Genomic DNA, 22,489 nt, shown 5'->3' with positions numbered 1-22,489 from the left:
TTTAGTTCTGATTGCATAAATATGTATGTGTGTGTGTATATATATATATATATATATATATATATATATATATATATATATATATATAAATATTAATAACATATTTATACCATGTTTTGTCGATGTCTCTGTGTGTAGAGAATTACTGTTTTTAAGTCCAAGCCTTGCTTGTGCTTCCTTGAATCACAGTACTCTCAATGTCAATTTTTATGGTTTAGTCCCTTGCCAATAGGTTTGGGGAGTAACGGAATACATGTAACAGCGTTATGTAATCAGGATACAAAAAACTGGTAACTGTAATCTGTTACAGTTACGTCAAAAAACAAAGTAATCAGATTACAGGTACATTTTACAAAAAAAATGGGAATACTATCAGGATTACAATATTTTTCATTTAAAGCCAAAGAAATTCATCTTTTTTTCTAAGCTGCTTGATTATAGTTCTGGTTCTCTCTTGCCAGTCGTGACTCACACGAGCAACCTCCTGGTTAATTTGGTAGAAATTAACACAAATTGTTCTCTGAAATGCTTTTGTTAGGGTGACCATACGTCCTCTTTTTCCCAGACATGTCCTCTTTTTCGAACCTTTCGAAAAAATTGTCCGGTCAGGATTTCTAAATTTGAGAAAATGTTTAGGATTCGGCTTTAGTTTCATTGTGATGCGCTTATGGTATAATACTGCTGCATGTGTGGGCATATTTGCATTGCTTTAACCCCTCTCTGTAATTCCTGCCTTCTCGCACATCAATTGGTCGATTATAAAAGGCTTGCAGCAACTACTGGCCAAATTCCTCCCTCTCAATCATTACCCGCATCACGGACAGTGATCTTTGATTTTTGCATTTTTTTATTTTATTAAAACAAATCCAAAGTCTGAACATGTTTGGAAACTCTAAAATAAGCTCTAAATAAAAGTATTTGAGATCATATTGCTTTTCTTTTGACTTTAATTACATACGTGACACTGAAGTAATCCAAAAAATAATCAGATTACATTACTTTCATATTGTGACACTTTGATTACACTACTGACTATATTTTTCTGTAATTTGTAACTGTAACAAAATACATTTAAGCAACCCTCCCAAACCCTGCTTGCCAATTTCCCTCGTTTCTCATTAAAGGTTCTCATTGTTTAACTTTGCCCACCTGTGTTTTGTCTCCACTTATGCACTTGGATTATGATTCTTTGATTTAAAAATACACAATAAAGTGCACAACTGAGTCTTGACTCTCATCATACACTACATTGTGTCTGTATGCGTATAATATGTCACTAGGATGTCTAAAATGTGCTGTAAGACACGTAAGAGATGAATCTCACCTCATATCTCTTGAGCTCCTCTTTAGCCACGGTGTAAAGAACATCAGATGACTCGGGTTCAGCAGCAGTTTGCTCAGCTACGTTTAGCCAGTCTTCAAATTGCGAATAATCGTCCTGAAACTTACACCACAGCCTCCATGTCTCCTCAATCCTGCAAAGTTAGATGATATTGTATGTTTTTTAATGTAATATAATAAACCTTTTGCATGTGAATATAGTATGGACACAGGTTTAGTCCCTACCTGATCTTTCTCTCTAAGGACATGGAGCAGATGTTTCTCCAGCGCTGGTCCAGACTGTGAGTGGTCTGCTGGATGGAATCATTTTCACTGTTGTTGCTACAGGCATCCTCATCATGTAGCAGCATGTCACACAAAGTGAGGACAGATGTTATGCCCTCTGTGTGCTGCACAATGTCCTTCTGCAGCTCCTGAACACATGGATGTATTAGTATTAAAGGGCCTAAACTGTTTGGTACTGACAGTACTGACACTAAGCTGAGGCTTAAAAACATTGTTTCTGTGGCTGGAATAATTATATATTTAACGTTACCCTCAAATGGCATTCAATAGTTCTTGTATGCATTTATGTACATTTCATGTTGATTACATCAAGTAGTCAGGCAGTGACTTTGTGAACAGTGGTTATTTATCCACGTCTTTGTCTTGATCAAACTTTGGCAAATGTGCAACTGCCTGAGAAATCAATAGATTATTGTATCTTGTGATTACTGTGGTGCAAAATTTCAGTATTAACCCTTTTCTTGTGCAGTTAATACATGCTTGCATGATTTTTCGACTGTCACTTCTGGTGATTGGTAAATAAACTCCAAAACACGGGTGTCCAGTCTTATCTTGGAAGGGCAGGTGTGGGTGCAGGTTTTCATTCTAAACAAGCAGACGCCACATCTGGGTCTACTGAAAGCCAAGATCAACTGTTTAAACAGGTGGAATCAGGTGTGGCTCCTGTTGAAGCAGGAATGAAAACCTGTACCCACACCGGCCCTTTGCTGATAAGATTGGTTACCCCTACTGTCCATATTTTCAGGACATAAAAGCTAAAACTATTTGCTTGCCTGCTGCTCTTCCAGTCTCTTCTGGATTTCTTCTCCATTGCAGGTGCTGTAGTGTACAGGCTTGGTCAGCTCCGCCTCGATGCGGGACAGCCAGCTCCGCAGGTTACTCATGTTCTTATCTAGTTGCTGCACAGCGGCCAGCGTATCTTTCAGCTTGTTCACTCTGAAAACAGATACAAGGGAGGCAGATACAACACAACCGCTAAGGTTAAAAAAGCGCTATATATGTGCAGACCATTTACCATTTTACCAACAAAAATACATGTGCAAACAGTTCCATTCTCACTTCTAAAAGTGGTACATTTGAGAGCATGTCCACTGCTGTTGTCTCTTCATTGTCCTCCTAAAGGCTTTTATCTCTCCTGCACAGACTAAGGTGTCTCCCCGTCTCTCAAAAGGCACCATGGCAACATGACAACGCACTACCACTAATATCCAGACTCAAAACAAGTAACCATAGTTACCCTCACTTCAGACACAGAGGACAAAAACTGCAGTTCAAAAGTTGGGTCATGAATGGAGCTGTATTATAACCTAATTAGAAATTGTCAAAAAGCATTTTTGCTGAAGAAGCACATTATTTACCCATAAAATATAATGTAAAACATTAAACCTGATCTGATGGGAATTTTGCATGAATTCAAAGCATCGACGGATTTTGCTCAAATGTTTTATTTGAGTGAATTTTAACTGATTTTGGAGAAGGATGAAGGAATATGAATGATGATGATATTGTTATAAAATATAATAATCCTCATCATCATATTATATAGCAACTTTCATTCATAAAATGCAGCTCAAAGTGCGTCAAAAGGAAATTAAAAAGACAAATACAACTAAAAGAATTTGCATTATTTTTTTTTAACATAATGGTTTGAAAAGCTTTTTCACAATATTAACTGGCAAATTTCTACATTTTGTAAAAGTTTGGATTCTTTGGAAGCTGAGATCTGAGAGATAATGAAAATCAGGTCAAAGAAAATCTTGTCAATGCTATGCCTGTCATTAATCTCAACCGGAAAAGGTGTCTGATAATCTCTGCTCAAACCCAAACATCTCTGCCATCTGCTTTGTGCTTCACGGGGATTATACCAAAGTGCATTTCTATGGTACAATCAGAAGCTATTGTGAGCAGAATTGACAGCATGGTCTCGTGAACATGGCCTGCTGCACAGTTGTGTCAAATAGCTAATATGACATGACATGCCCCCCCCCCAAACACCCCCCACCCCTCTTCACCACATACAAACACACACATAGAAACACATAAACGAGAATGGGGCCTCACACAGGGCCATGGAGTGACCGCAATATCCAGGTGAGCCATATGGCAAAGCCAACACGAGTAAAGGTTAGCTAAATCTCCCTGCCTCCACCGCTAGAACCATCTGTCTGAATCTGTCCAAGACATTGTCTGAGTACATCACTGAAGTGATACACAGGAGGAAAACACCTCAGTAGAAATCTCTCAGGCTGCCAAAGACAAAACACCTAGATCTATTTCTCACAAATGCAAACCATTAACTCTGGGGCATAATAACAACACAACTAAAGTCCACTCTTTGTGAAATTGCCTATTTGGTCACAGAGGCTACAGGATACAAAGACACAAAAAAGTAGATTTTCATTCAATATAAAACTTTTATGCATTAAAGAAACACTAAATCAACCACAGTGCTCAACTAAAATAATATAAAATATTTATTACAGGTTCGGCGACTTTTCACAGCTTCTAGTATCTGTTATGCAGTTGTTCTATTGAAATCCTTGCACTAGCCAGAAAATGGCTTCTGAATAACTGTCCACTGTAGTGACCACTATGGCAAAGTTAACATTGGTACTCTAGTGGCTAGGTAGCTAGCAGATGATTAACCATTTAGTATTAGTGGATAACCAGCTTTCAGTATACTGCATAAGACAAGCAACTTAAAATTCATAACCTGACTTGTGTGTAATGAATTAGTTCCATTTAAATTACAAGACTAAGCTAACTCACAAACACATTTTGCATAGATCCTTAGGGTTTTCTGTGAAAAATGAATAAATATGAATCAAGCTACTAGTCAAGATAGTCTTATCATATAATATCATTTAGAACCATCTAATAAGAGTAGCATGTAATTGCTGGAAGCTGTACAGTTGAGTAGCCAGGGTGTTCTATTTACAGAAATACATAAGATCCATTATGCACCTCTTCTCATATTCTGACCCTGGATTTCTCACCTGGCTTCAATCTGGTCAAACAGATGCTGCCAACGGTCATTGACATCTTGCAGTACGCCATGGATGTTGGCCTCTTTGGCTTGGTCGCTGGCTAAAAGGAGCTGCTCCCCCAGCCGCTTAAGATGGCTCTTATTCTCGCTGAAGAGGTTAATCTCCTCCATGCAGTCCTGGCAAGATACAAACAGTGAGCTCCATCTGCTTTCAAAAGAACTCTGGGATGTTTTACTTGTTAACAAATCCATATCAAGCAAAGCCTTGGTCTCGGCCTAGCAGCTGTCAAAACTTTGGCTCTGCTCTCAGCAGGGTCTCTTATTAAAGACTGAACATCTCAAGGTGCCTTCATTTGTATTTGGTAGGCAAAGACTCCCGCTTACCCTTCCAGTTTTTCTCTCTATAGCTAGCGAGCTTTTGTGGCTTCACCTGTTTTGTTCAGTTTGGCCTCGCTCATTTTGATCAGCCATCCACTGGCTGTTGACAATAAAGACTCCCTTGAAAAACAATGGCTGTTTTCAGGTCTCTGATTATCACTGGGCCACTGCGAACCTAGTGAAAGAACTCTTGAGTAAACTATGTGCTAATGAGTGTCCTGAGTATAATGCAACACTTACAGATGATGAGAGAGAGACTACATTGTTGTGAAAGAACAAAAGAGTCCCATGTACTACATGAATGGTTAGTGCTGAGCCTATAATTTGACATATTTAGTTGTTTGACCTAACTACCTACATTGTTCTGTCTACCTAAATGATAGTGAGGAAATAAATGAAAATGTATTTTTGTTAAAAAAAAATCACTTTTATTTTCAGCTTGTGTAATGATAAGCAAATAAGAACATACTTTATTTATTTTATAAAGGGTTAAATAAAACAGATGAAAGTGTGAGGTGTCTCACAAGAAAGGAGGCTAATTAGGTTCCTTAGCAATACTTTCATAGACATTTCATTACATGTAAAATTTGTCCTATTTATATTTCTTTCCATGAAAGATTATGGTAGAATAGCAGCACTGTGAAAACCTGAACTCAAAAAGATTCACCATCCTGTACCCAGTCCTGTCTCAGGATGTCCTAAACCTATTTCCAGTTTCCATATTATTTTCTTTATAAACACACAGGAAGAGAGACAAAATGACAATGTAGAAATGTTCCAAGATGGTTGATGTTACCTTTTTCAGTTTCTCAACCATCTCCTCGATGCTGAAGTAATCACTGCTGTGCATAACCTTTCTCTCCATCTGTGCTAACCACTCGCAAAGCTCCTTGTGTTTGTCATTGAAAATGGTCCATGCATTCAGGCGGTCAGCAATCTCTTGTTTGCGCTTGGACACCTTCACACAGAGACAAGTTTAGTGTGAATTGAGATTTTTCAGCAAGTGTGACAAGCAGAAAAAAAATAACATTGAAAAATGATTGTTGAAATTGCTCTTTCAATATGTAATAATCTGACTAGTTACAAATTTTCTGCCGTTGTGCATGGTCCCACATAGACACCATAAAGATTTCCAAAACAATTTATGCCCAAGTATCACCCTTACATCACAGGGAAAATCTTACTTGGATGCTTTAGACTTAAGAACTACATAAGAGCTGCTGCTGTAATCATAAAGACTATCCTGTGCTCATCCCAGGCCTCTTATACAACATGCTCATAGTGAACATCCTTTCAACACACTTTCTGTAATGTTTGACCGTATAGTACATATTTTTAGAAGTGTAATGCTTTTATGAATCCGCTATCAAGTGTCACAGACGAGGATGGATTCCCTTTTGAGTCTAGTTCCTCGTGTCACTTTAGGGAGTTTCTTCTTGCCACTGTCATCTCTGGTTTGCTCATTAGGGATCGAAATTGACCTCCGGATTTCTATAGAGGTGCTCTGGGTCTATTGTTAAAAGCGATTTACAAATAAAAACAAAAATTAATTACACAGAAATTTTATTAAATTTAAAATTTTCATGCAGAGTAAGAAATTTCACAATGTTAGGGCAATGTAATGTTTACATGTCTAATCTTACCCAAAGCTAAATGAATAATCTTTATGGTTTCAAGAAAATTCTTTGTCTCCTCGAAAGGCTCCACTTAAGAGGACAGGTCAAAAAATGTGCCCCAATTCAAAGGTTTTACACAAAGATTTCAAAGTATTTCTGGGGGAGGGGGGAGCGACGTGAGGCCGACCTCTTACTAAAAGCTCAAAAACCCTTATGTACGAGGAGCTTTTAACAAAAAAATACACGCATGTCTTGAAGTGAGATGGATGAGATGCAGTTAAGCTATAAATAAAAGTTAAAGCCAGTGTAGCTCCAACAGCTACAAGGCTGGCCTGACAGTAAGGGCTCCTTTATTAGTTTCTAAAACACCATAGCACAGTAGGGAACATGAACGGTTCAGTTCCCTCAGTCCCTATGTCATTCAAATATCGCTGAGTCTTAAGTGCATCTTTTTCTCAGAATTCCATTAACTTCACACCTGGGAACTTGAAAGAAAGTGAAATGGCAGGATCTTTGTCTGCCATCTAACTGCCAATATATTTATAAGCAACTAAGAGCTTTCGAGTGAAATTTACCAGGTCTATTTTTTAAATGACTCGTTGCTTAGTGAATGGAGTCTCCTGCTAAGTATTCAAGCTCCCCCAGGGGCAAAGCATCGGGCTCATTTTACACTAACTGTTGTAATCATTTTGGCATTTAGTGCAATTTCATGAGCTGGGGCTACATAATTTAACATAGCAGATTCCACTCTATTCCCCTGAGGGAGAGATCTATTGTGATTTCCACTGGCTCAGCAGGACCTGTGCTGTCCACTCAAACACACAAAAGATCTAGACTTAACAGCCTGAGCATGGCCCTGCTTAGCCATCTGGTATCCAATTCCAGCGACTGAGTCCACCTGCAACCTGTTATCATCTAATCATCTACCGGCAAATGTGAAGAAAGCAGATGTCAGAAAGAATAGGTGGTGAATATTAAAAGGAAGAAGATCCAAAAGCCATTCATGGAGTAATCAAAGAGTTTGGAGGCAATTATAAGGCACACATATTATTAGAAAATATTTATATCATATTCAGAAAGGGAGATGAAAAATTTTGCAGTAATATCATTATAATAACAAACACTATTTCACCTTTTTGATACTTGTGATAACAAAGGAACTGTGAAATATAATAACGAAACATTTTTGCCTTCTTTATTTTGTCACAAGGGTGTACAAACTTTAATCAACACATTAATCAACACGTAAAGACTTCTAAGGCCAACCCTGGCTTTTAAAATAAAATAAACCTGTAAAATAAACCTGTAGCACAGACATAGTTGGAGTTGTACTTTAACTAAATTGCAGTGATCCAAAAGCTAACACATAGCTGTCAACATGTCAAAAATGATCACCATTGGCTTAAAAAAATGTTTTCAGAATAAGTCACATTTACGACTTTCCCTCTCTTTTCTTGTGTGTGGCCTGTGCATTCTTTCCCCCTCAATTCCATAGAACCCAACGGTGAAAGCATTGTGTGCCAGAACACCAGTCCCCTGCCCCACCACCTCCTCTCTTTTCCCTCTCTCTTTCACTCACCTTCAGGCAAAGTTCTTCCCACTGGCTGTGCAGTTCCTCCAACTGTCCCTGGAGAAGCACCGTGTCTGTGGGTAGCACATACTGCGAGATATCCGTCTTCATAGCGACCAGCTTCTTCAATCCTCCAGCCCACAGCTCCAAAGAGTTCTCGTCCTCCTGCATTAACACAGCAGCCGACACTGAGCTGAATCCCTGCTCCTGCTGCACGCTAAGCCTAGTCCTCTCTCTATCTGTCACTCGGTCACTAGTGTGTAGGATTAAGGCCTGCTAGTTTCAAGGGGGGGAGAAAAGGAGGCGGAAAGAGGGAAATGCGGGTGAGTGGAGAAGTGTAGAACGAGGGGGCAGGGGAGGAGGGTGAGACGCTTACAAATGTATATTAGCCCAGTAGGGGAGGTGATTCAACTTCTTGGTGCTCCAGCTGATTTTTTGAGTTTCTGTTGAGTCACATAGTGACAAAACTCCACCTTTAATCACTCAGGAAAATTAGATAAGATCAACTCCAAAACTACTGTATGTAATTCTATCAATTTAAGTGTCCTCTAAATGCCCATAGCATGTGCTAACGGTTGTTAGAAAACTTCAAGGAAAATCTTTGAATTGTTCAGGCAAAAATGCAAATGAAGTTTCTTTATTGCTGATTAATGTTGAGCATGTTTTTTTTGTTTGTTTTTTTTTTTTTTAAATACAGGTTTGTTTGTTTTTTTTTCCTGCAGGTGCAACTCTCAGTGCAAATCAGTCCAACACCAAAGCACACAGACTCTATTTCAGTTAACCCTTGTGCATCCTTAAGGACATTTTTGTCTTTTTCATTTTTTTATTTCATTTTCAATCACCTTGTCTGTGTTAATGCAAACAGCATAAATTTTTGCAAAAGGTGGGTAATTGTAATGGAATTTTAATATTTCACCCTCATTTGCTTTCATAAATCTATTTAAAACTAGGTAAACAAAATAGTTACACTCAGGACCTTAAGGACAAAAATGTCCCCATTGAAACCCATTCAAACTGAAATATTTAATCCCTGTGATGTTTACGCATAAAATCATGCATTCTGTGTTTATAGGCTTTTCTCTTTTTTTTTGACAAGGCTTCAAAATGTTGAATTTTAAAAAGATTTTCTGAAATATGTAGTATTTTCTCAGGTTTAGCCTCTGGGGAAAATACATGCTTTTTTTCTGATTCTGCTGTATTATAGAGCGCTGCAGACCAACTGAATAAATGATGCAGATATAATTGTGTGGGTGTTTGTATGGATATCAGAGTTGTGGTTTGTGTGTGTGTACTGAAAATTTTGTGTGTGTGTGTGTGTGTGAACAGTTTGAAAGAAATAAATTACATTGTACTGGAAATCACAAATCCCACCCCATGTATATGAGTCAAAGAAGGTTACAGAGCTTTGAAGATTTTTGTATTATGTAAAGAAACCGGCACTTCAAGGGTTAAAATTCTGAAAATGAATGAATGTTTGGTAATTATGATCAGAACTGATGCTGGTCAAAAAAAGTCAGTGAAAGAGGAAAAAAAATATTCACATCTAATATTTCTGACAGATTTTTGACAAGGACATTTTTGTCCTTTATGGACCTGAGTGGTAGGGGTTTTTTTGTAGCTTTAAAAAAAAAATATATATATATATATATGTAACTTTTTTTAATTGTCGCACAAGGGTTAAAAAGTACCTTGAAGAGCTTCTCCTGAAGCTCTATGTTGTCTGGTGGCAGCTGCTTTAGTCTGACAGCAATCTCTCTCAGATGGAGTGCGCTATCAGCAAGTCCATCCTCACAGCAACTCCAGCTCTAAAACAAAGCAGAAGAAATTGCTTCAGGATGCGGAAGGTACAGGGTACCATTGTGAATTTGCCTACCAAATACATACATAATGATTTAGCGTAAAGATTACAATCTATCGGACATAGACTTAGATTACAAAAAGGAGCTGAAGTGTCTGGGAATTCCGACCTAAGCACGCCATTTAGATGAGGAAATTCTCAGTCACTGAACCTGTTATGAAATTTCCAGACTCAACTGAGATCATGTGCCTCTTTGAGGTTATTATAACTGGCTGGAGTGATCTCTGGTTCCCCTTGGATAATCAAGTGAGGTCATCATTCCTGCTGACCATTTTCCCCAAACAGAAGAACCAGTCAGAGCTGGTTAGGTGTGAAAGTGACTGGCACGTTTGACAAAGTCATACCAAGACACAGAATATAGAATATAAACATAGCATATTTACACATGGAAATGGGGTAAGAGTCCAGTGAGAGAGTTCAAGTGAGAGTTCTTCATGATGTTAACACACCAGGCAGGATTACTATCATTTTACTATAATCTCCAAATAGCCATAATTTCCTATTACACTAATAGTACACCTTGAACAATTAATCATGCTCTGAATAGCTACATGTGTGAATTTAATCAGTCCAGCCAAATGGAGGTAGTAATGTTGTATATTTACACCTTATAAAATCATTTTCACACTTCCAGCAGGTTTAGAGGGGGACTCTATTCTAGAAACGAACAAACATACTGATGCTCAAAGCTGCTCCCACAAATCTACCATCCTGCAGGGCTGATTTCTAAACTCAACCATAGCATGCTTTTTAAAAAAAACTTGACTTAAAGTTGTTGTTAATAGGGCTTTATGACAGCTACAATACTTAAGACCTTCATGACAACTGGCATAAATCTACAGAAATCATTCATAAGCCTTATTCCTAAAAAAACAAACAAAAAACCAACACAATTTTGGGTTTTAAAACAAGGTTGTGTTCTGACACTTTCCAGACTGACCTACTGTATGACATCTGACTTTACTTTGTACTTTTAGTGTTTCACATAATGGTTAATATGTTAGATAAAGGCTTTATTTATAATTTATGGAAATGTCATGAGCACACCATCAGCACTGTACATCTTCTCTTAACCTTAGATAGAAGTTTCATGGATCAACATATTTAAATGAATGGCAAAATTTACATTTAAGTAAAATATGTATGCTCAACAAAAACTAATTAGATAAATCATGCCATAGTTTAGGTTAAACTCATTAAATAGAGTCTTAGTGATAATGACATCTGTACAATACAAACCATAATAGTTCAGAAAAATGTGTTGAATGCATAGAGAGATTACATCTAGCAAAATTGTGCAAATCTCACCCAACTAAAGGGTTTATATGCAGACATGTGATGATCGTAGATGAACATAGGTGCGTTTAATTAAAATATGAGATTGCAAGTGGTCTTGCAAGTGGTTTCCATTTCTATCAGGCTCTTGAGTGAAACAGTGCAACATTATTAAAGGGATATTCTATCCTCTGCTTGCCACACAGCTGTAGAGAAATGCACTATAATTGAGTATATAGGTCACTGACAGCTAAATAAACCTTCTACAAAAACCATTAGCTTGGCAGACTCATGCTTTGGGTGAACAAAGGATTCAGTGAGTCAGTGATGAATTTTGTGCATAGAGAGTTTAACCACTAATGAGGTAGATAAAAGCCCGGTCATGTTTTTTATATTTGGTGTACCTTAGAGATATCTTTATTCTTTGTGAATTCTGTCATGTTATATAAGAAGCTGAATTGCCTCAGCTTTGTTTGCTGCTGTAAAAAAAAAAAAAACAACCTGTGACTGCATCACAGTATATTAATTCTGAATTAATGCTCCAGGTTTAAAAAATAAAAATACAACCTTTACACTTAAGCCATTGTTCATACATAGAATGCCTGCATACCTTAATGACAGTTTCCGAGAGAGCCTTCCTCTTCTCAACCAGACCGTTACTTTGCTCCCAGGCTTCCTGCAAAGCCCCAATTTCGGCCTTCAGCTCAGCTTGTGTCTGGACATCTGCAAGGGGTAAGATCTGCCTGTACACCTGCACAGTCTGGGTGTAGAGTTCCTCATGATCGCTCAGCTTCTCCTGAGCCTTCTGTGGGAAACAAAGATGAAACTACTAGATAATTTGATTAATTTCCTAGGCATAGGGAACACAGGCAGCTGTCTGGTGTACCATCTAGAAAGGGCACTTCAATTACATCTACATGCATTAAATGCACCACTATTGCTCTCCTTCCCTGCTCCCACAGTATGATGAGGAGCAATAAACTTGAGAAATAAATCAGCTGTGATGGTGTGAAACACATATTTCGGCTTAACATTTAGAGTTAACATGAAAACCCAGCCACATAGACCTTCATGACCTGTTGCAACACTTCCTGTAAAGATACTTTGCTATAGACCACTGAATTTAGATGCAAGATTAAGATGGAAAGAAAGATGTCTGACACACTACAAATGATCCTGTGCAGTCTTACCTCATAGTCCTGAATGGACTGTTGAAGCTGTTGAAAGCGGCAAGATGCCAATCCAGCAGGTGACAGTAAAGGTTCTAAGTTCTTCAGAAGTCTCCAAAGTCTTTTCAGGCCTGTCCTATACAGTCTCCATTGTTCAGTTTGCTGCTCTAGGCACCTGCTACGCTGTTGAACCCTACTCAGTGTTCCCTGCCATCGCTCCTTCAACTGGGTCAACCTCTGATCTTTCCTGAACATCACAGAAACCAAGATGAATTCTTTAGGAAACAATGTTGGTCAAAGCTGCACACCTATTAAAGATGATTTATTTTGAAAATCCGATTTAGTGTCAAGCTTTAGTGTGGTTTCTTCAGTCTAGTCACTGTGGAAAAACACTTTATTTCTAAATGATGTTCAAAATCAGAGACTACATCAAAAGAAGATCCTGAACAGAAACTAAACTCTGTCTTCAAACTTCACCATATCAATCACATCAGACTTTTTTATTGTTAAATAACAGCATGTTTTTAAATTCATTTTTAATGTATTATTTTCTTAGATCATATACAGTAGATCGTCTTACACACAATTCCATGTGAGTCAGTTGCTACTACAGAAATGATATTGCATTGGAACAAGTACATTAATATAATCCTATTGTTTGAATTACAGTCGTAAATACTACCAGAGCCATGGTGTTTAACTGTATTATAAACTCACTGATCTGGAGTTTCTTCTTGCCCTTAAAACTAAACAATTTGCTTCCCTTGTTCCTCATATTCATCATGAAAGCCAGCTGTTATCAGCTAATAGCTATTTATAATGAATATTAATGAACATTGTGAGTCTGGTTATGAATATTCATGAGTATAGAGCAAAAAAGGTTGTTAAAAACATAGAAAAAGTTATTAAATACATCGACATATGACGAGCAAAGCTCACATGAAGGGAAAAAGAAAACATGGCTGACAACACGATACAGCACATTAAAAACACTTCTGTTTTTTTTTTTTTAGAACTGGGTGAAATGTCTTTCTTCATTATGTGCTCGAGGAAATCATCCTCAGTTAAGACCAAATGTCCACTGTGATAGACACCCAGTTTTTAAGAAACAAACGGTTATGAAATTGCTGTTCAGAAGCCGTCATGTAAACCCTATATTTTTATAATCAATAAATCTTTCACTTAATTTTTGCATTTTAATGAAGAAATGCTAAAATTTCTTTTATCATGTGAGGTAAATTATCACATGATTAAGGTCCTGATAAAGGTCCATGATAAAGGTCCTCACATGATAAAGGTCCTGTTATCATGTGAGGTAAATTGCAATGGGTGCAGGGTCTGAAGGAGTTCAATCAGTAAGTATAAAGTAGGTTGAGGGATTGTGCATCTCACCTGTCTTCTACCTGACTTTCATCCAAATGCCCCAATTCCTCACTGACCACAGCATCCAGGAGCTGCTGGCCAATCAGCACTTCCATCTTCAGCTTCTGCAGAAATACAATGACATAAATCTAAAATAAGGACCTATCTCCTAAAAGTTCATTGTTTTTACCAATCAGCGATGATGACATAATTACATTCTTGAGTAGCCACATATTGCATCAAGGAGCAAGTCAAAAGTGGACACCGATTAAAACATTACTATTGCATCCTGACACTGCAGTGAGTGAGTGAGTGCACATAAAGTGCCCAGAGGATAAATAGAGATAAATAGACATCTAACCTGGTGTACAGCAAGCTGTTCTCTCACAGAAAAATCATTTCCAGAAATGCCATTTGAGAGCCCGGATTCCAATTTCTCCAGTAGAACCATCCAAGCTTGGTACTTCTGCTGGAAGCTTTGATCACACAACTGTGCACTATACATTTCCCTAACAAAAACACAACTGTCACACACTACATCACAGAAAGGGCTATCACACATTCACAGTTCTCTTATCACAGAATAAGAAGGTACAAAAAACATCTAAGATTTACATTTATTCATTAGGCAAATGATTTTATAATCCTGAGTTGAGGTTACTATGTAGAGTTCCTCATGTTCTCTCACTGAGGACCTCGGTTTCCTCCCACCTTCCAAAAAACATGCTGGAAAGTTTACTCCCCTAGGTGTAAGTGAGTGTTTGTGGAAGTGTGTTTGTGTGCATGGTGCCCCATCCAGGGTGTATTCTCGGCTCATGCTCAATCTTCTACTGAAGAGGATTGAATTAAACCCAACAGTAATGGTCAGGCAGTGCTATGATTTGAACATACAATCTACCAATCACTACCAATACCCCCTAGATCCCAAAGGTAAATGAAACAAAATCCATGAATATGTTTTAAAAGTGATGATCTTTGCAGCACACACCTGTGCCTGTTCATGGCCTGGGTGAAGACCTGTACCCAGTGTGTATTGAGGACCTGCAGCTGTTCAGCCTCAGAAGCAGTAAGTGCTAATCTGAGGCTCCGCTGATTCAGAGCTCCGAGGGCAGGGGTCAGAGAACTCAACTCCAAAAGAGCCAGCTTACAGAGCACAAGGAGAGAAAGAAAAATGTAAATTCACAGAGTGGAAGGGATTAGGTGAGAATATCTGTATTTTCTAACATGTAATCTAATAATACGGTGCATTTGAAAATAATTCCTTTCTGGATCAAAAACAAGTCATTTTTGCCTCTGCAAGCTTTTTATAGAAAAATTTACAGACACCCATTTTACAGGAAATTATCAATATATAGACACATTTTTAAATAGAATTACATTAAATTTAAATTACTTCTATATTGCCTCATGAAGAGGATTACAAGAAAATAAATATTAGGACGGAAATAAAGTCACAATTGTCATAGGGTACTGGTCCACATTTAAATTCTAACATTTAATGTTTATGCAAGCTTGAAAAATCACAAAGGAATTACAAAAAAAAGCATGTTTGTTAGACATTTTACATCATTTTACAGGTTCCTTTAATTAGCAATAAACAAACCAAAAACTTCATCATTAATAAACCCTCAGAAATGTTAACAACCAAAGTTCAAATGAAAGTTTATTTTGATGTGTCTTAACAAATTATTCACATTATTATCCAATCATATTTAAACTGAATAAGCCTGCATTTGGTATGTATACTAATTTATGTGGACTTATAGTTACTTATTAATAAAAGATGTAAGTAAATTACAGCAAGTTCAAAAGTTGATAACTGTCCTGTAAGAGTTAACTGGTTCACCTTTAGGTGCTCAATGCTTGAAGTGGGGGAGGTCAACACACTTTCAGATCTTTTGAGACACTGCATTAGTGATCCCAAATCAGTACTGAAACAGACACGATCTTCCAGCTCCTCCTGGACATGCATATGTAAACAAGTGCACTTATTAATGTTTTTCATTGGTTTGACAATTTCTAGGCAACGCAGATCAATATTTGTATTACTTTGGAATTGCAATTCAATCTGTTACCTGGAGTTGTTCCCGTGTTTTAACTAGTGCTTGGCTCAGATGCACAAGATCACGTGAGAGAAGCCTGGCCTCTGATTGGATCACAGGGGCTGCCTGGGGCTCTAACTGTACCATGAGAAGCTTAGAAGCCTCTATTACATTTCCAACATTGGCCCGCAATGCTTCCAGTTTGTCCTCAAACTCCTGGTAAAATATAAAAAAAATTAAATAAAGAAATTTGAACGCAAAAAAAAAAAAAAAAAAAAAAAAAAAAATAGGGCAGGGAGCAATAATTAAAATTTTCCCCACTTTCGTATCTCTGGAAATCTCTGACTGAAATCAAAACACATGTTGTAATGACTAGAAACATTATTTTCAGCAACACAACACTGCACCATTAATATGGTGGTTCATTTACATACTAATGGTCGTGTCCATTTTATTTCAGAGACATTGTGTAAATGTAATTATCCTCATTCCCATTTGGTTATTTTTAGCTTAGCAAGTAATGTTTTTCCCGTCTGAACTATTACAGAGTATCCTGTTTACCACCCCAGAGACCACTGCAATTAAAAAAAAAAAAAAGAAAAAAAATCAGGTATTAGTCAGTACACATTTTTACAGTCTCTCTTTTAGAGAGGCATAAGCCTGTTTTTGCAGTCCAAAACAACATTTAGTCTCCCTGTTCTTTGAAGAAGTGCTAGAGAACCTGGAGGTATATTTAGTCCTGCAAGCAATGCCATGGTCTAACTCAGAACTCAATGTTCCCCAGGTTCAAAAGCAGACTAATACACCGTATACCCAAAATCCATTACGTCCTTAAAACTCAAAGCTCTTTCAGTCTCGCTCGCTCTTTATGCGATGCATATAATTCTAAATTTATCTATTAATATTCAGTGCGTAAATTACATGGGTTTATTTATATTTTTTTTACTTTTAAACATCATCATGCCTACTGGTGTCTATAGAGCAGTAGGTGTTGTTTTCCCTCATGTGGTTGTGATGTAGATGCTTCTGAATCACTCACGCTGATGTTGTTGATCCTGCTGTGAAGCAGCTCTCTGTCATACTCCTGTTTTTTTGGAAGGCTCAGAAAAGCCTCACACTGCTCCCAGTAATGGGTCAAATGCTCAGAGCAGCCCTCGTATAGCAGCCTGTATTCCTGCCAGAGACGCAGCTCCATTTGCGCCTTCTGCAGCTCCAAACTGACGTCATGAACCACAGCTGCCCACCTGATACACAAACATACAGTACCACAGGCTATTTCACTTTACACTAGGGATCCAACCAAATATGAATACATTATTGTAAAGATAATGCGTTCTAGATGGACACAAATACAGAAGCAAGTAGGAGGTCCACTATATTTTAAAAAGAGAGAAAAAATGTCATGTGAGCGGGGGATTTTTACTTTTATGCAGGCGTGAGCGAGATGTCAGATATGACCACAATATGGCTTAAATGATGTGTGGTGGCACAAATAATAACCCCACACATACGTCTTGAGTGATATGAGGTTGAGGAACAGTCAGAGACAGATTTCACAGACCATGCTTGTAGTGCTGGCATTTCTAGGTCTGGGTCCTTGGAGTTGCTTCAAGTTCAACAAGCTACATCAAAACCACTTAAAACCACTGACAGGTGAAGTGAATAACACTGATTATCTCGTTACAGTAGCAACTGTCAAGGGGTGGGATATATTAGTCTGTGAACAGTCAGTTCTCAAAGTTGATGTGTTGGAAGCAGGAAAAATTGGCAAGCGTAAGGATCTGAGCGACTTTGACAAAGGCTAATTTGTGATGGCTAGACGACTGGGCCAGAGCATCTCCAAAAGGTCTTGTGGGGTATTCCCGGTATGCATTGGTTAGTACCGACCAAAAGTGGTCCAAGGAAGGACAACCAGTGAACTGGTGACAGGGTCATGGACACCCAAGGCTCATTGCATGTGGTGAGCGAAGGCTATCCCAACTTGTCTGATCCCACAGAAGAGCTACTGTAGCACAAATGTAGGGTTGGTTTTTTAGCACAAATGGCTATGACAGAAAGGTGTCAGAACACATAGTGCATTAGAGATTGCTGCATATGGGGCTGCATAGCTGCAGACTGATCAGAGCGCCCATGCTGACCCCGGTCCACTGCCAAAAGCACCTACAATAGGCACTTGAGCATGAGAATTCGACCAGGGAGCAATGGAAGAAGGTGGCGTGGTCTGATGAATCACGTTTTATTTTACATCACGTGAATGGTCAGATGTGTGCGTGTCTCTTACCTGGGATGAGAAGGCCCCAGGATGCACTATGGAAAGAAGGCAAACCAGCAGAGGCAGTGTGATGCTCTGGGTAATGTTCTGCTGGGAAACATTGGCTCCTGGCAGTCATGTGGATTTTACTTTTAGATGTACTACCTACCGAAACATTGTTGTAGACTAAGTACTGTACACCCCTTCATGTTCCCTCCTCTTTCAGCAGGATAATAAAAATTGTTCAGGAATGGTCTGAGGAACATGACAAAGTGTTGACTTGGCCTCCAAGTTCCCCAGATCTCAATCCAAAAGAGCATCTGTGGGATGTGCTGGACAAACAAGTCCAATCCATGGAGGGCCCATCTCGCACCTTACAGGACTTAAAGGATTGCCTGTTTAACGTCTTTGTGTCAGATATCACAACACACCTTCAGAGGTCTTGTGGAGTCCATACCTCAATGAGTCAGAGCTGTTTTGGTAGTATATATACACAGCATATGCATTGTATTCTCTGAGATTTCTCCTGTTGTCCCTCAAAAGAACAATCGCAACAAAAAATAATATGGATTACAGAAAAAAATTACTATACAGATCACTGTTTAGAGGAGGAAAACATATAGTGCAAAAATACACTGATTTGTACTTGTATTATAAAAGTGTAGAGTATTCATTAATAGTTTTAGAAACCTAATATGAACAGAGGTGCGCAATGTTCTCTATGTGAGTCAGCACTGACAGATTTACTGTTTCCAGGAACTAGCATCCCCCATTGGTCGCATAAATTAACACGGCAAGAAACTCTCTGCAGAGTGAAAGTGGGCTGAGTGAACGAGGGGAAATGAAAGAACAGAAAAGCAACTTCAAACGACCAAATAACTTTTTCAAATATGCTTGATACACTACAACAACAGAGCAACAGAGATATATGGGACGTCCTTCAGTGTACATCACATAAAAACATTGCAGCTTTAGAGATTAAGGCTACACTCACAAACAATTTTTGATTCTTCAGAAAATGCACTGATATGCACTGCTCTTTTGTCGTGTTTGTGGGTAGAGATTAATTCTAGGTGGAATTCATGATTTTTGTCCACATAATGGCAAACTGAGGCTTGCCTTGAGCTGCTCTTGTAGATTTTTACTACTGGATTGTACAGACCTTAATATGTAAACCTTAAATTTTTCCTTCATCTTCCTCACCATTTCACGATTAATGATTAAATTGCACCCCATAAGCGTCACCTACTGGCTGATGTATGGTCAAGTTCAACATTTAATTTTCTGAATGGACCATAGAACAGGGTTTTTATGCAATGGCATGCGTTGTTGTGCGCTGGCTGCCAACTATTCTCATTGAAATGGCAACAGGTTTATTTTTGACTGATTCCAAAAGGTCCTTATGGCATGTCATTCTATTGTAGAGTTTCATCATTGTCCGTGGTTTTATTAAGTTAAATGCCGTACGATAACTTCCAAAGCTACATAAAGTGGCCCAAGTGGAAGAGACCATGGTGTAGAATTAGCTTACTGACCGTGCTTTCCCTTTATCCAATTCATTAGACAGAAGTACAGCAGCAGCAGGGTGGATTTTGTCTTTCAGTTCTAAAAACAGACTGGCCAAGTTTGTCCAAGTCTGCTCTGATTGTTCTCCCTCCGTCTGAAGCTCCTGTGGAGAAGAAACAGCTTCATACCACTACTATTTAGAGAGATATTTGGAGTTTCTCAAATATCACACCTTAAATAACAGCTCAAGTTTACTCCTAGATTTTTTTCACTCATTCTTTTGTAAAATATATGGCAATTACATTTAGGTGATAAGGTTTAGTCACTCGCCAAGTAAACTTTGTTCTTACCTGAAGCTGATCTACATGTTCTTTGCTCTGCTGGAGTGACAACATGGGGATCTTGCTGCACTCCAGCTTATAGGTCATGCTGACAGTGTGCAGGGCTGCATCCCTTAGTGCTGAATCCAACTGCACCCACTGCTCCTTCAGCCTGACCAGAACAGCCCGAACAGCACTCATCTACAGCAGGAGAGATCATGACATATGATAGCAGTGGAATATCTAACTCCATTAGCATCCCACATGAAGATCATATCCCAACCTGTGAAATACAATGGATATCCTGCAAAATGCCAAATTTTCTTTTGCGGAGTTCTCTATTTTCTCTTTCAAAGATGTCACGATCGACAACAAGCTGAGATAAGACACACAAGTTTAAAATGCTGGTGTAATGCTGAACAGTTTCCAACTTGGCAGGCTGTAAGCCAACTTTTTCCAAGTCTTACACTCCTGTTTTTTGGAGTGATCCCATTTCAATATCTAAACTAAATACAAGACATTTTTTTTGTCTATACAAATTACAACTCAGATATGCCCACTAAATGTGAATCACTGACACTGCACAGATAATCACACATAAATCATTATACAATGAACTGAATAAAGGTCTCACGCAAAAGGACACAAGAAAACACAATTTGTTCACACATCACAAAACACAATCAGTCAGCTGTCAATCTATAAATAAAGTTGCAAGTAAAATGTAAAAGTAGCATCTATAACTGAAATATAATTTTATGGCTCCTGATTGGTGCAACGGAAAAGCATTTGCCTTATTACTATGAGGTAACTGGATGGGAGGGATGGCATACTCTTTGTACCCTATCAATCACAGAGATACTAGCCAATCTTGGGTGTCTGTGAGCACATGTGTATGGAAGACAGCAGACAGCACTTTCCTTTGAGTGTGTTACTCTGTGCTGTGACACAGCATGAGCAGCAGTTCTAAAGGCTGTGATTGGCTGGCTTCATGTTTCTTGGCGGAAGCATGTACTAGCTTTCACCCTCACTGTTCCATGTGTGGTGTCAGAAAATGACGCACCTGTCGCCTTAGAGTCTGGCACTGTTCACTGGTGCTCTCCACCTGCGAGGAGAATGTCTGATCTCCTGGGTGCTGTCCATCCTTCAGCCCTAACATGTTTAGAGTTCTCAACTGCAGCAGCTCAGTGGATTTTAGATTGAACTTTTCCTCCTCCTCCTGCAAACAAATGATTAAGTTCCTCTATGGTTCTGCATAATTGCGCAATTTACTGATCAACTATTGCTTTAAAAAGTAGTTTTCTCAATGCTCTTGATTAAAATGTAGACCTCAGAATCCTTTAAAGCTTGCTGTATCTGTGTCCAGCCAGCTGGCCTCTCATTCACTCTCATCTTCTTTTCCTGCACTGAGATCCAACTGCGATGTCGCTGCAGACGTCCCTCTCTCTGTGCACAGTCCTGCTTTTTGTGCTCTATTTCTCGCATCTGGAGACAAAAAGTATGGCATTGTGCTAAGAGATTTTTAAACATAACCAATGAGAAGTACCAATTCCACTCTCAGGATGAAATCCCTACCTTGATGTCAATCTTTCTCTGTAGCAGGACCCAATCGAGATTGAGAGCACCCAATTGCTCAGCAAGGGTCAAACGCTGATTACGATTGGCTGCGTCATCCACAAAGCCTGTCTCTTCTACCGAGTGGTTGAGGAAGTCTATACATGGCTGCCGGCTTGTCATTTCTGCTTTACAGTCCTGAGGAATACCACCAATGGTTCTCATAGTGCAATTATGAGACTACACACTGCATTTAAACCATTACTGCTACTAAACTAATTGTTGCTGTTTACAGATAGGGTCTTGGAATAAATGGGACTGAATTAAAGAAAAGTATTCGGAATAAAGTGATACCATCAGACGCTGTAGAAGCATGGTGAGTTCGGTAGAATTCTGGACATGATACTCTCTGGAGCTCTCCTCTTCCAGTCTGCTCTTCATTTTCTCCAGCCAGGCAGACAGATAAGCCCTGACCTCACTCTGGCCTATACCGGTTAGCAGCTAACATGGAAGCAGAGCACGAGGATAAAATACAGAAACATTAGACACAGAGTAGAATGATTCTGAACTGTACACATACTTAGCGAAATACATGTTGGTCATAAAAGCACTCAAAGTGGAATTCTATACAGTAAAAGACTTATGGGTAATAATTTATTTGAAGGGTACCTATATAGTGCCTTTATAACACATTCATAAGCATTGTATGAATATTTTATAAAGTCTTATGGTTTGTGTCAAAACATGTAAGATGATATTGGATGTTTTATGCAACTTCATCGTTACATGGAAAAGAAAACAACAAACATTAATTATCAGTATGAGTAGACCGATTGAGATGTGTTACTGGGACTTCATAATAATACAAATGGACTGAGCATTAAATTCCATGCTCCTACAAGACATAGATACCGTAATAAAGTATTGGTGAAAAATGTCTGCCATCTTACCTTTTGTAAGGTGTATTTAAAGACAT

General features: G+C 38.5%; 1 protein-coding gene across 1 annotated transcript in view; it reads right to left on the bottom strand.

The window, feature by feature from the left end:
• The window catches only part of LOC128601584 (uncharacterized), a 126,481-nt gene that overhangs the window by 16,506 nt on the left and 87,486 nt on the right, over positions 1-22,489 (bottom strand). The window contains exons 76-96 of the mRNA XM_053614887.1: positions 21,868-22,014; positions 21,535-21,711; positions 21,289-21,444; positions 21,023-21,178; positions 19,990-20,160; positions 19,669-19,802; positions 16,922-17,126; positions 15,916-16,098; positions 15,687-15,800; positions 14,829-14,983; positions 14,202-14,349; positions 13,871-13,965; positions 12,500-12,725; positions 11,920-12,114; positions 9,865-9,981; positions 8,186-8,341; positions 5,787-5,948; positions 4,623-4,789; positions 2,400-2,562; positions 1,567-1,754; positions 1,325-1,475 (exon numbers count right to left, since the gene is read on the bottom strand). Of these exons, the coding sequence (XP_053470862.1) occupies positions 1,325-1,475; positions 1,567-1,754; positions 2,400-2,562; positions 4,623-4,789; positions 5,787-5,948; positions 8,186-8,341; positions 9,865-9,981; positions 11,920-12,114; positions 12,500-12,725; positions 13,871-13,965; positions 14,202-14,349; positions 14,829-14,983; positions 15,687-15,800; positions 15,916-16,098; positions 16,922-17,126; positions 19,669-19,802; positions 19,990-20,160; positions 21,023-21,178; positions 21,289-21,444; positions 21,535-21,711; positions 21,868-22,014 (3,366 nt within the window). The remainder of the gene's footprint in view (positions 1-1,324; positions 1,476-1,566; positions 1,755-2,399; positions 2,563-4,622; positions 4,790-5,786; positions 5,949-8,185; positions 8,342-9,864; positions 9,982-11,919; positions 12,115-12,499; positions 12,726-13,870; positions 13,966-14,201; positions 14,350-14,828; positions 14,984-15,686; positions 15,801-15,915; positions 16,099-16,921; positions 17,127-19,668; positions 19,803-19,989; positions 20,161-21,022; positions 21,179-21,288; positions 21,445-21,534; positions 21,712-21,867; positions 22,015-22,489) is intronic.

This window comes from Ictalurus furcatus, chromosome 25 (genome assembly GCF_023375685.1).
Source record: "Ictalurus furcatus strain D&B chromosome 25, Billie_1.0, whole genome shotgun sequence".
Lineage (NCBI taxonomy): Eukaryota > Metazoa > Chordata > Actinopteri > Siluriformes > Ictaluridae > Ictalurus > Ictalurus furcatus.
The sequence above is the reverse complement of the archived record's forward strand: the minus strand, read 5'-3'. Positions and strand labels throughout refer to the sequence as shown.